The following is a 12,048-nucleotide window of genomic DNA, read 5'->3' as shown; positions in this document are numbered from 1 at the left end:
TAAGGGATATGGAGGCCACTGTACTCTTAGGAACCCTGTGTACTGCAGAAATTCTTTTGTAACCTTGGCCAGATCTGTGCCTTGCCACAATTCTGTCTCTGAGCTCCTTGGCCAGTTCCTTTGACCTCACGATTCTCATTTGGTCTGACATGCACTGTGAGGTGTGAGGTCCTATATACAGTAGACAGGTGTGTGCCTTTACAAATCAAGTCCTATCAGTTTAATTAAACACAGCTGGACTCCAATGAAGGAGTAGAACCATCTCAAGGAGGATCATAAGGAAATGGACAGCATGTGACTTAAATATTTCTACATTTCTGTTTTTCTTCCAGTCAAGATACCCGCAGAGTGTGCATTAATGTGCACTTTTTTGAATTTACCAAATGGCTGCAATGAAACAAAGAGTGAAAAAATCAAAGGGGTCTGAATGCTTTCTGTACCCACTGTAATTACAAACATTATGACTTTTTGTCCAGTTTTGTGTCACATGATAATACAAAAATTCCGCATTTCACTATAGAATGTTCCCAGGGACTCACTGATAAAAAATATTTATTTTTGAAGGTAATTTGACATTTTTCATAACTGTGATTCACACATTATTTGAGATAAATGATCCTCCAGCTTTTGTGCACACAGGTTCTTTACAATGTTAAGTATAAATTCAAGATAAGCTTAGATAAGTTTCTTAGGCTAGATGTGTCACTTACGAGGTATCCTTTAAGATTGCCTACATTGAAAAAAAAGAGAAAAACATGACAAACAGTCCTGATAAGAATATTCCACGGAGCATTCCAAGACTATCACAAGTATTACCTCAAGACATCATAAAAAAGGAGGTAAAGGTATAAAGTAGCACGCAGACGCATTTCACCAGCTCCTCCTTCAGCTTAGAATTCATTTCAGAGATTTGTCTATCACTACTTATGAGGAATAGGGGATAGATCTTGTTACTTGAAGTCTGACGGACTTCTAGCTTCCTAAGTCACAATGAAGATGACAAATTCAGTAATGGACATGGAAATGGCCAACTATAGTGATGTTCTTGATCCAATCTATACATCTCTGGAATTTGAAAATATGCAGCTACTTTACAGTGGAGGTGGTAAGATGACATTACTACATATTTGTTAAATATTTACTTGATTTATGATGTTTTATAGTTTTTATTGGGTCAACGGAAGAATTTTACATTTATTTTTTATACTTAGTTGCTTCGGTGTGAAAAAGATTTCAAAATGCAAAGCAATTTTAAATTGTATATAATTCTACTTTATATATTATACAAAATTATGACATAGAGAGCGAGTCTGATATCAGTGTAAGAAATAACTATATCAATTTTCAAGCAGATTGTTGGGAAACTTGATGGATCCCACCAGTTTTTAATGGAACATCATGTTTTCATCAGGGTTGTGGCATTTTTCATAGCAAGAAAGTGCAACAGACTACATTATTCTTACCACCAAAAGTATTGGATTAATTTTGAAAAATAAAAAAAGGCAGATCATCACTTGTATCAGCCTTATTCTTAATGGGTCCGCTCTATGGCTGATTTCATAAGATACTGATTTCCCCTAGTATGTTTTTCGACAATAGGAAGAAGTTTAGTGACTCTACAAACAAAGGTTGAGCATTCAAACGTCATGGATGCAGGTCAGGAATGCTGCATGGTGACAGCACTAATCACTATGCCACCTTGAGATAAATCATGAAAATACTACATTTTGGTACATGACACACTTCTGTTGATGTTCCATTAGGCTTTCCAATCTTATGCAGATAAATGCATTCAAGGGCCAATTTCACCAATTATGTAATTCAGCACTAATCCAGAACGCAATAGTTAAATCTCTATACTTAAAAGTAATAACGTTGCAATTTAACTTTAACATTACAATCAAATTAAAATTAAACAATACAGAACACAATGAAATGTATTGGTCAGAAACTGAGTATACACCATAAAGACCCTAAAATACTAATTCTTACAGAAAGATCATAAAGTCCTTGCAGCAAAATTACAATGTGGAAACATTGTCCACAAATTTGAAATATATTATTAATAGGTCTATTGTGGTGGAAGGAAAAAAATATATGCTCACCTAGCAGACCGGCGCTGATCTTCCAAACACCATATTGTGTCTTCTGCCGTTCTCATAGCATCAGGTTATTGCTTTTGGCAATCAGCTGTGATGCTAGAAAATGCATGGAAACTTAAATATGTTGTCCAGAACTTTATTTTTTACTATGAGCCTTAAAAAATACAGGCAGGTAGTTGCTAATAGAGGAAATTACCTGACTGTCATACTCAGCGCCTGCTCAGAGTGGTCAATAACCACTCCTAGTGATTAAGCTGCTCAATGTCAACATAGAAGCTCTTTTTCTTTTGGGCTGCTCTGTTGATTGGGCATGACTTTGGGCTGATTCACAGCTGGCTTCCCACAGTTAGGCATCAGGCAGGCAGCTGTCAATCAGTATGATGTCTGCGGTTACACCCCATCAACAGAGCAGAGCGGAAGAGAAGCCTCTGCTCTGTTGATGTGACATCAGCAGAAGTACTGAATCACCAGCAGGAGCAATCTGTGACTGCTCTGTGCTGGCAGAGATCAGTTTCAGATGCAACAGGCAGGTAAATAGCACATATATGCATGTTAGTTCTAAGGCAGATTGTTTAAAAAATACTTCCAGATAACCACTTTAAATGACATGCATGCCATGTTAGGCCTTCTTCGCATGTCCATTTTTTATGTCTGGTCTGTTTTTTGAGGCGCTCAAATGCGGACATACGCACACCCATTGTATTCAATGGTGGTGAACACATCAGGTTTTTCACGTAGACCGTATATTCCAGTGAAAACCCCCCAGACTTGTTGAGGTTTTTTTTGCGTAGCATGGACAAAATGCATGCCACACACGTGCACACTAGGGTGACCGCAAAAAATCGATGTCGGAATTTGGTCCGTCTGGACCCCACAAAACGATTCCCCTTTCCAGATATTGAGATAGCCAAAATTTGAGCTCGATCAAACGACATTAACCCGTGCCGCTCGTCGGTCAAAGTTTGAAAAAATCCAAATTGAGGTATTTTAAGATTTAGGTATTTTGCATAGTCTGTTAGACTATAAAGAATGTGACAACAACATTGCAGAAATAGCCCTGACCAAATTTTCGAACCATTTGTGGTATTTGAATGCAGAGTTGGTGGGATTATCGTTTTTTGATCCCACCATTACAGACAATGAAAAGTTGTTAATGGCTAATAAATTGCTCAGTAGCACAGATGAACCATCAGAGCACGCTAGGGTTGTAAATCCAAAAGTTAGGAAAGAAAAATTAAAAGAGGTAGGAAGTAACCGACTTTAATGACCTTCTGACAAAAGATGAAGAACAAAAGCAATATGTCCTGCAAGTTGTAAGCAAATGCCGAGCATTATATTCTGACGTTTCAAAAACTACTTTAACAAACGCTCTAGAATAGATAAGATAACTATGTAAAATTATCAACTCATGTAGGTTAGCGTGCTCTGATGGTTCAGATGGTTCAGAAATAGAGCAATAGATAAGACAAGTGATGTGAAGCAGAATTGTTATTATGAGAGAGGGTTAAACATAAATATTGGAGCAGTTCATAGATAAGGAGCCTGAAAGTTTTATTGCCCTCTGATGGGGTCTAGTTCTGTGTTTTGAAGAGCAAATTCCTTAATTGATGTAAAAAGACATAAATCCATGCGACACATTCATTCCTGCACAGAATGTGTCGAAAGTTTCCATAAATTTGTACTCCGAGATTCTTCTCTCTCTCTGAGACTTGAAGTTACCTTTTAATACAAGTAATTTAATGTCCATCATGTTATGACCAGGGATAGAAAAATGTTTTGCCACAGGTAGATCCATTCTTTTTTCTCTTATTGTGTGACAATGAGAATTCATCCTTGTTCTCAGTTTTTGCCCTGTTTCCCCCACATCCAGACCCCAGTTGGACATTTAATACAAATAATTAAGTACACCACATTAGATGTGATGCAGATGAAAATATCTGGGATCTTGTAGTCCTGATGTGAGTTGGGGATCTTTATCTTGTCCGTGGTCATTTTAAATGGACAGGTTTTTCATTTTTTCTGGTTGCAAGGAAAGGTTCCTGCAGCTGTTGGAGAGGACAGGGAGCTTCTGACAATGATGCTTCTTAAATTTGGGGGCTGCCTAAAACACAGCAGTAGGGGGTCTGGAAATATTAGTACATCTAATGTGGTGTACTTAATTATTTGTACTAAATGTCCAACTGGGGGTCTGTATGTGGGGGAGACAAGGCAAAAACTGAGAACAAGGATGAATTCTCATCGTCACACAATAAGAGAAAAATGAATGAATCTACCTGTGTCAAAACATTTTTGTATCCCTGGCCATAGCATGATGGACATTAAATTACTTGTATTAAAAGTTAACTTCAAGTCTCAGTGAGAGAGAAGAATCTCGGAGTACAAATTTATGGAAACTTTCGACACATTCAGTGCAGGAATGAATGAGTCGCATGGATTTATGTCTTTTTACATCAATTAAGAATTTGCTCTTCAGACCTTCTGGGGTCATCACAAGACAGAACTAGACCCCATCAGAGGGCAATAAAACTTTCAGGCTCCTTATCTATGAACTGCTCCAATATTTATGTTTAACCCTCTCCCATAATGACAGTTCTGCATCACATCACTTGTCTTATCTATTGCATTATTTCTTTCTGTGCTGTGTTGTGCATAAATATGCGATTCTTCAGACGTTGTATTAGTTTAGCCTGATGAAAAGACCTAAGTAGTCTCGAAAGCTTGCAATTTGTTACCATCTTTTCAGTTAGCCATAAAAAGGTATCAACCACTGAAGACCCTCAATTCTAAATTGTCTGACTTGAAGATGAGCCATACTGTCCTAGGCCGTAATCAATCTCTGCGATATGTGGTTTTCAACATGAATGGTGCCATGATGCGACCATCCACTCTGAAAACTCTGGGAGAATGAGGCAAGCAATATTGTCCCTTATCCCAGATTATTAACATCAGCCACCAGCCGTGGGCTTTCCCTTTGCTGGTTATGAAAATTGTGTGGGAGCCCACAGTGTTTTCTTTAATTGTTTATTTTACATAGGAGTTACACAGCTGCTGCTGAGTGCAACTCCCATCAATGTCTTCTGTGGCACTCATTTCAGGGGGACCAGGTGACAATGATGAGAGCTGCCTTCAGCAACCGACACCTGGGATCAGAGTGAACTGTACTGCTTTTCCCAGGTGCCGGTACATGTAACAAGGATATATGTACGGCACACGGACATGAAAGACAGACACACAGACCACGGATGTCACATGGATCTCACCAGTACTGGTTTTTCCTGTACAGGAATCACCAGGATGTGTGAAGGAGGCCTTACAGTAATTATGGTTTACATTGTGACATGTTACATTGAGCAGATGGCAACTCAGAGGAAAATTAAGCTGCAGACACAAAGCCATCCTTGGAGAAGAGGCACCGATCCATGAGGTAAGTATATATTTTTTTCTTATTTTTTTATGTATACATTTAAGAAGTAGTTGTCCAACAGCGGACAACCCTTTTAAATGATTTTAAGAGGCGAGCCAAACGCAATTTAATTTGACACTGACAGTTTGAGAGTTGGTCACAAGTAAAAGCTCTGGACAACCATTCCTCTCTTGGGTGGTAAGCTATTATGATCTCATTTAAAGATTATTAAGTGGCTTCTACATTGCAAAAGTCAGTAGTCTCCATATCAAGGTCAAATTATAATTTCTAAAATTTGGCTAAGTAACAAGGTCAAATATAATTGTTAACAGAGATTTATTATTTTATACAAGAATTATGCTGCAGTTTTTTTTTATTGGTCCTAAGGTAAAAAAAAACCTGAGATAAAGAAGTGTCATTATAGCTTTCTGGACCAAGGCCAAAATAAATCATTAACTTAGTTTTATCACAACACTGTATCTACTTGATAATCTTTTTTATAGGCAAGCTTAGTAGTTATTTTCCTGTTCTTCATTTTAAATACATTAAAAATAATTATTTTTCGCTTTCATTTAACCCAAAATTAGTTAACTTATGTGCTCCACATATCATTGTCATATCAGGTTAAAATTCAGTTGCACGATTTTCAAGGCCATTTATGAGCAAGGCCTTTTTCTGCTTGATCTCCTTATTTGGCCTTTCAGCTTTTTTCCTCCAATATGATACAGAAGTGCCAGAGAAATCTTTTTTGGGAAGTGATCCTTCCCATCTGTAACATTGGAACATGCAGTGACTTTGATCCAGCTGTAGACACTGGACCCATGCACAAAGTGAGCAACTCTGTATGAACTGTGTCTGGCTCTAGCTAAAGCTACATTCTTTCATCTATTTATCTGTTTCCTTTATTACATTTATCAGAAACTGACTATTTTTCTCCCATATTTCATCTTTCTTGCTTTCAATGTGTATCTTTTTTTCTCATCCGTTCTTCGAAAGTGAAGGAGGTAAAGTGAATTTTATTTCCCATTGACTATTGGGAAGAAAAATACGGAAAATTGATGAAAAATGGGTGTTTTTCATTTTCATCTGGTTGTGACTAGGGATGAGCTTTCCGATATTGAAATATCAGAAATCGGCCCGATATTTGCGATAACGGAATTCCGATTTCCGATTCCGATATTTTTTTCACATTGGAAATAGGAAATCCCATAATCCTTCAGCCTCTGAGCGCTCTGTGGAGCCAATCAGGAGCTGAAGAAATGCTGACAACATTGTGTAACTGCCCTAAGCTTGGTAGGAGGCGTCCAAACTAGCTAGCTAGGGGCTGCGCTGCAATTAGCTGGCTGGATGGTGTGATCAGGCAGTATAAAAGGCTGCACCTGCCATTTTAGCCTCACTCTACTGTGAAAGCAGATAGGGATAGGTTGCTGTTGGAGATAGGGAGAGATCTCGGATCTAATAGCGATACAAATTGTTTTTCAGCGACTGTAGCAGCCCCTGTGTGTTACAGAAGCAGTCTTTTTCCTCACTGACCCCGCTCAGTTTCATTTTTGTGCTGTGCAGGCTCTCAGTGAGGTGTTTAGTGAGACAGTGCAGAGCACATTCACTGCAGCTGCTGCAGCTCCTCTTGCTGCAGCACTGTGTGGTGTGTGTCTCACTGCCTTTTCTTTTCATCCCTTAAATCCCCTTCCCCTATTTTTTCCTAAAAGTTAAACATTATATAGGGATTGTGCTGTGAGGGACCCAAACAACCTCTGTGGTTGGTGCCACACAGCACCTGGCCCAGTCCTGGAGAATCCTTTTTTTTTGGTATCACAGCAGTGTCTTTTACTGCGCTGTGACATCCGACCATAACATGTACACCAATAGCACAAACACACGTTACTCTTTGTGTAGGCCACTCTAGATTCAAATAAAGTGTAGCAGACATCATACAGTGCCATTAGTGTTTCTTATACCTGTTTGTAGTCCTACAGGAATAAGCACACTAATTCCTAATAATTACTTTCTTGAATCCATCGATAGAGATGAAGAAGGCAGGGAGTAAGGGACGTCCCCGCGGCGGCCGCGGAAGAGGTGCATCAGCAGCTAGACATGGTGCACATCCAGGGCAAGCAGCAGGCCCAAGTCACTCAGCACCTACTTTCACCCGGCAGCAGTCATTTATGCGCAGCTTGTTAGGAGCGCAGGGCCATAGGCTGATAAGAGAGGATCAAGTAGAAACCGTTGTTGGTTGTGTGAGGAACTGAAATACTTTCCCAGCACAGATGACTAGTTACCTCAATTTATGTTGTATTTACATGCCATGACCTTATCTGGTGGGGGAATATGTGCCTTTCTTTCTCTTGGCAGGGGGGCCACTTGGGTTCACACCACTCCAGACTGGCCGGAGACTTCACTGGCTGTGAATTCAATGTACATTGGTTAGGGGGTTGGGAGTAGAGTTGAGAGACTTGATGGGGGAGAGCAGTTGTGTCTGGGGATCTGAAGCGAAAGGAGCAGAGTTAAGGCCGCTCCTGGAACCCATGAATGGACTATCGAACTTGGAACTAAGTTTTCTCGGGCTTCGGTCGTGAGATCTATATTCCCCTAGGAATTATCCCATGGACTATTTTTACTGACTTGTTGCTGATCCCGTGGACTGGGGGCATTACATTGGAGTCATCTACCTGGACTTACTGAAATGCTTATATGGATACAAATAAAACTTGTTGCATCGTTAACCTGCCTAGGTGATTACTAACACCCACAACTCTAGATCTTCACAGGTTGGATGGCAGCTGAGGAATCCACCTTAATGAGCACAGAATCCTCCCAGGACCTCTCCACCACATCGGTTCAGGCCACTGAAGAGCAGCACCCATCTGCTTCTTCACCGCCCACTAAATTGCCCGGACATTCAGAGGGCCAGGAGCCAACCTTAATCCTCTTCTCAGAATCTGTTGGCTTGGAATCTGTGTGCCATCCAGACAGCATTCCTGCAGCTGAAGAAGAGGTAGTGTGCACAGATGCGCAACCACTGTGTCCATCTGAGGAAGAAGTGGAGGGTGGGCCAGTGCCCACATTGACCAGACCCCAGTCAGCAGATGATGATGAAACTCAGCTGCCAGTTTCTGCTGACGAAAGTGTATTGGATGACGAGATCCTTGACCCATCATGGCATGCTGAGGGGCAGCAAGCAAGTGGGGATAGCTCAGAGGAAGAGCTTGCAGGTGTGGCGCAGCGTGAACGTCCACGTGGGAGAGGAAGAGGGAAAAATTGTTTGTCGGCTCCCTCAACTTCAGCAGCCATTAGGAGCAGGGCTCTTTTAAAGAACACAAGGGATGCGCCCAAGAGTTGTGGTGCATGGGCCTTTTTCGACCAAGTTGCAGATGACGTTACAGTAGTCAGATGCAAGCTTTGTGGACAAACTGTGTGGAGAGGGAAGAACGTCAGCAACCTTAATACCACCAATATGTTGACGCATGTCAGGAAGAGGCACCCTGTGGAGTGGCAGCATCACACCCAAGATGATTCGCCACCTGCAGCTGGTTCCCCACCTTCCACCCTCTTCAGCCACAGCGGCCACCTCTTACTCCAGCTCACAAACAGCTGCTCCCGCTTCCTCGCCAGAATGCCAGGGTGCATCTGCAGGCAGTGTTGTGCGGCGGCACACTGTCTGTACTTCGTCAGCATCAGCATCCCAATCACTGGCATCCTCACACTCCCAATCCAGTGTGCAGCCATCTGTCACACACGTGTGGGAGATAAGGCGCCTGTACTCGGCAAACCACCCACGAGCACAGGGCATGAATTCTCGCATTGCCAAACTGCTTGCAGTGGAAATGCTACCATTCTGGCTGGTGAGCAAGCCAGCCTTTATCAATATGTTGGGGTTTGCAATCCCACAATACAGTATTCCCAGCCGCCTCTACTTCAGCAGGCAAGCCGTCCCTGCCCTGCAACAGCATGTGGAGCGTAAAATTAAGCATGCGCTACAAAATGCAGTTAGTAGCAAGGTCCACCTGACCACCGACGCGTGGACCAGTCAGCATGGCCAGGGACGCTACATTTCCATCACCGCCCATTGGGTAAATGTAGTTGACCCAGGAACTGAAGTAGACAGTGCAAGTGCGCGGGTCCTGCCAACTCCACAGATTGCAGGCCTCTCCTCCGTACAAATTGACTCCTCCTCATACTCCTCGTCAGACTCGCCTGCACCCAGACGTACCACAACAACCGATTTCAGCACTGCATCGGCCAAACATCAACAGGCCATGTTGAAATTGGTTTATCTGGGTGATGTTAGCCACACTGCAACCGAGCTGTGGAACACGCTCAAGGAGCAGAGCGACATGTGGCTTGCGCTGCTCAACCTTCAGCCTGGTATGGTGGTGTGTGACAACGGCCGAAACCTGGTCGCGGCTCTGGGCCTAGGTGGTCTGACTCACATTCCATGCCTTGCCCATGTCCTAAACTTGGTGGTGCAGAGTTTCCTTAGGAACTATCCTGACCTTGAGGAGCTGCTGCACAAAGTCAGATATGAGTGCTCTCATTTGCGGCGTTCAAGCATGGCTGCATCGCGCCTTTCAGCCATGCAGCGCAGATTGGGCCTGCCCGAGCACCGCATCATTGTTGACCTCCCTACCAGGTGGAATTCGACTTTGCATATGCTGCAGAGGTTGTGTGAGCAGCAACCTGCAATTATGGAGTTGCAGCTGCAGCAGGCGCAAAGTAGGCGACACACATCTCACCCCTCCCACTTTACAACCACAGAGTGGGCATCCATGAAGGACATATGCACCATTTTGAAGTGCTTCGAGGACTCCACTCTAATGGTGAGTGTGGATGCTGCCCTACTCAGCCTGACTATTCCCCTTATATGCCTTATAGAATCATCATTTAAAGGACTAAGGGATGAGGTTTCTCTGGAGGAGGAGGAGTATGATGAGACACTTGGACTAACCAGGCAATCTTCATCGGCCCAGTTGGTAAAAAGCTCTGTGGGTGCCTCACAAAGGTCCAGGCAGGACACAGCAAGTGAGGAGGAGGATGAGGAGGACTATGAGAAACAACACACTCGTGGCTCGTATTCTCCACACAAATGACTACTGGTTGGCCACCCTCTTAGATCCACGTTACCGGGACAGCCTTGAAAGCCTAATTACACCGTTGAACTGGGCGCGTAAAATGCAGGAGTACCAAGATGCACTGGTTAATTCACTCATGTACTCTTTTCCACCACATAGCAGTGATGCGCGTGCACTAGCAGACACCTCAGTGCATCCTGGGCCCAGCGGAATCCGTTCAGAAGCTGGTAGCAGAAGCAGTACATCTGCTACTGACAGGTTCAGTATACCCAACCTGTTCCAACGGTTTCTGAACCCGCAAACAGTTCGGGCACCATCAGCACAGACAGTGCAACCCACTAGGAGGCAACGTTACCGTGACATGGTAGCACAATACCTCTCCACCCCTGTCAGTGTGCTTCAGGATGGGTCTGCCCCCTTCAAGTTTTGGGTCTCCAAGTTGGATACATGGCCCGAGCTTAGCCAGTATGCCTTTGACGTCCTGGCTTGTCCTGGTGCCAGTGTGATTTCTGAACGTGTCTTTAGTGCATCTGGCAATGTACTAACAGACCAACGTACCAGACTATCCGCTGCAAATGTAGACCGGCTTACATTCCTAAAAATGAACCAGGTCTGGATTTCTGGTGACTTTTGCTGCCCTGGGCCACAGTAGAAGTGCGGACACAGGTGCCTCCCCCGAGGGGTAAACCGAGTTCCAGCATCGCCAACTGGTTCCCCGGAGTGCCCAAGGGCACGGGTACCTCCTGCTCCAAACCGTGTTTCGACAACACTCGCCGTTACACGGTTGTGTCCGCCGCACTGTTCCACGCCCCCGCCGTACATTATTCCGGCTCAGTTTGCTGTTATCCGTGGTGTCGGCAGTGTAGGAGCCCCCTACGTGGACTCCGGGACCTGGCGTTCAAGGCTGGTCTCGACAGTGCCAGTAGGCCCTCCTCCTCCCCTGCTGCGACTGCGGAGTAAAGAAGACTGTGTCCGGGTTGCGGGGGCAAATGTGGCTCTTGCACCTTCTGCCAAGAAGACATTACTCTGGTAGAAGACCCAAGACAGGAAGACAGATGCAGAAGACCCAAGACAGGAAGACAGATGCAGAAGACCCAAGACAGGAAGACATATACAGAAGACCCAAGACAAGAAGACAGATGGAGATGTCCCCGGACTCCTGTCTTTTTGCTCTTGAACTTGCATCTTTGTGGGGTTTTTTTGGGCTTCTCGGCAGTGCTTTTGGCTTTTGTCACTACTACATTGTGGTATCTAGGCTACAGTAATGTCAGCTGTTGCCCAGTACAGCCACTGGCACTTTTACCTTCTGTTGCTTATCTGGGTTCCAGTAACGTCAGCTGGTTCTCAGTAGAGTCAATGGCTTAGGTCCCTCCTTTGTGGTATCCGAGTTCCAGTAACGTCTGCTGGTCCTTGGTAGTGCATTCTGGCACAGGTTACCTCCTGCTTAGTTATAGGCCTCCGGTAACATCAGCTG

General features: G+C 43.7%; 1 protein-coding gene across 7 annotated transcripts in view; it reads left to right on the top strand.

Annotated features, from left to right (window-relative positions):
* Positions 1 to 12,048, top strand: part of HNF4G (hepatocyte nuclear factor 4 gamma) — a 259,847-nt gene that overhangs the window by 126,745 nt on the left and 121,054 nt on the right. For 2 of the 7 annotated variants that reach the window (XM_073550626.1, XM_073550624.1), the window contains exon 1: positions 868 to 1,102. The exons of 2 other annotated variants lie outside the window; for them this stretch is intronic. In XM_073550626.1, the coding sequence (XP_073406727.1) occupies positions 991 to 1,102 (112 nt within the window). In that variant the 5' untranslated portion in view covers positions 868 to 990. Of the gene's footprint in view, positions 1 to 865; positions 1,106 to 12,048 lie in introns of those variants that run through there. 3 more of the 7 variants (XM_073550627.1, XM_073550625.1, XM_073550623.1) reach the window with 3 other exon arrangements.

The sequence above is a fragment of the Dendrobates tinctorius genome, unplaced genomic scaffold (genome assembly GCF_039654945.1).
Source record: "Dendrobates tinctorius isolate UK_male_01 unplaced genomic scaffold, ASM3965494v1 ptg000165l, whole genome shotgun sequence".
NCBI lineage: Eukaryota > Metazoa > Chordata > Amphibia > Anura > Dendrobatidae > Dendrobates > Dendrobates tinctorius.
The sequence above is the reverse complement of the archived record's forward strand: the minus strand, read 5'-3'. Positions and strand labels throughout refer to the sequence as shown.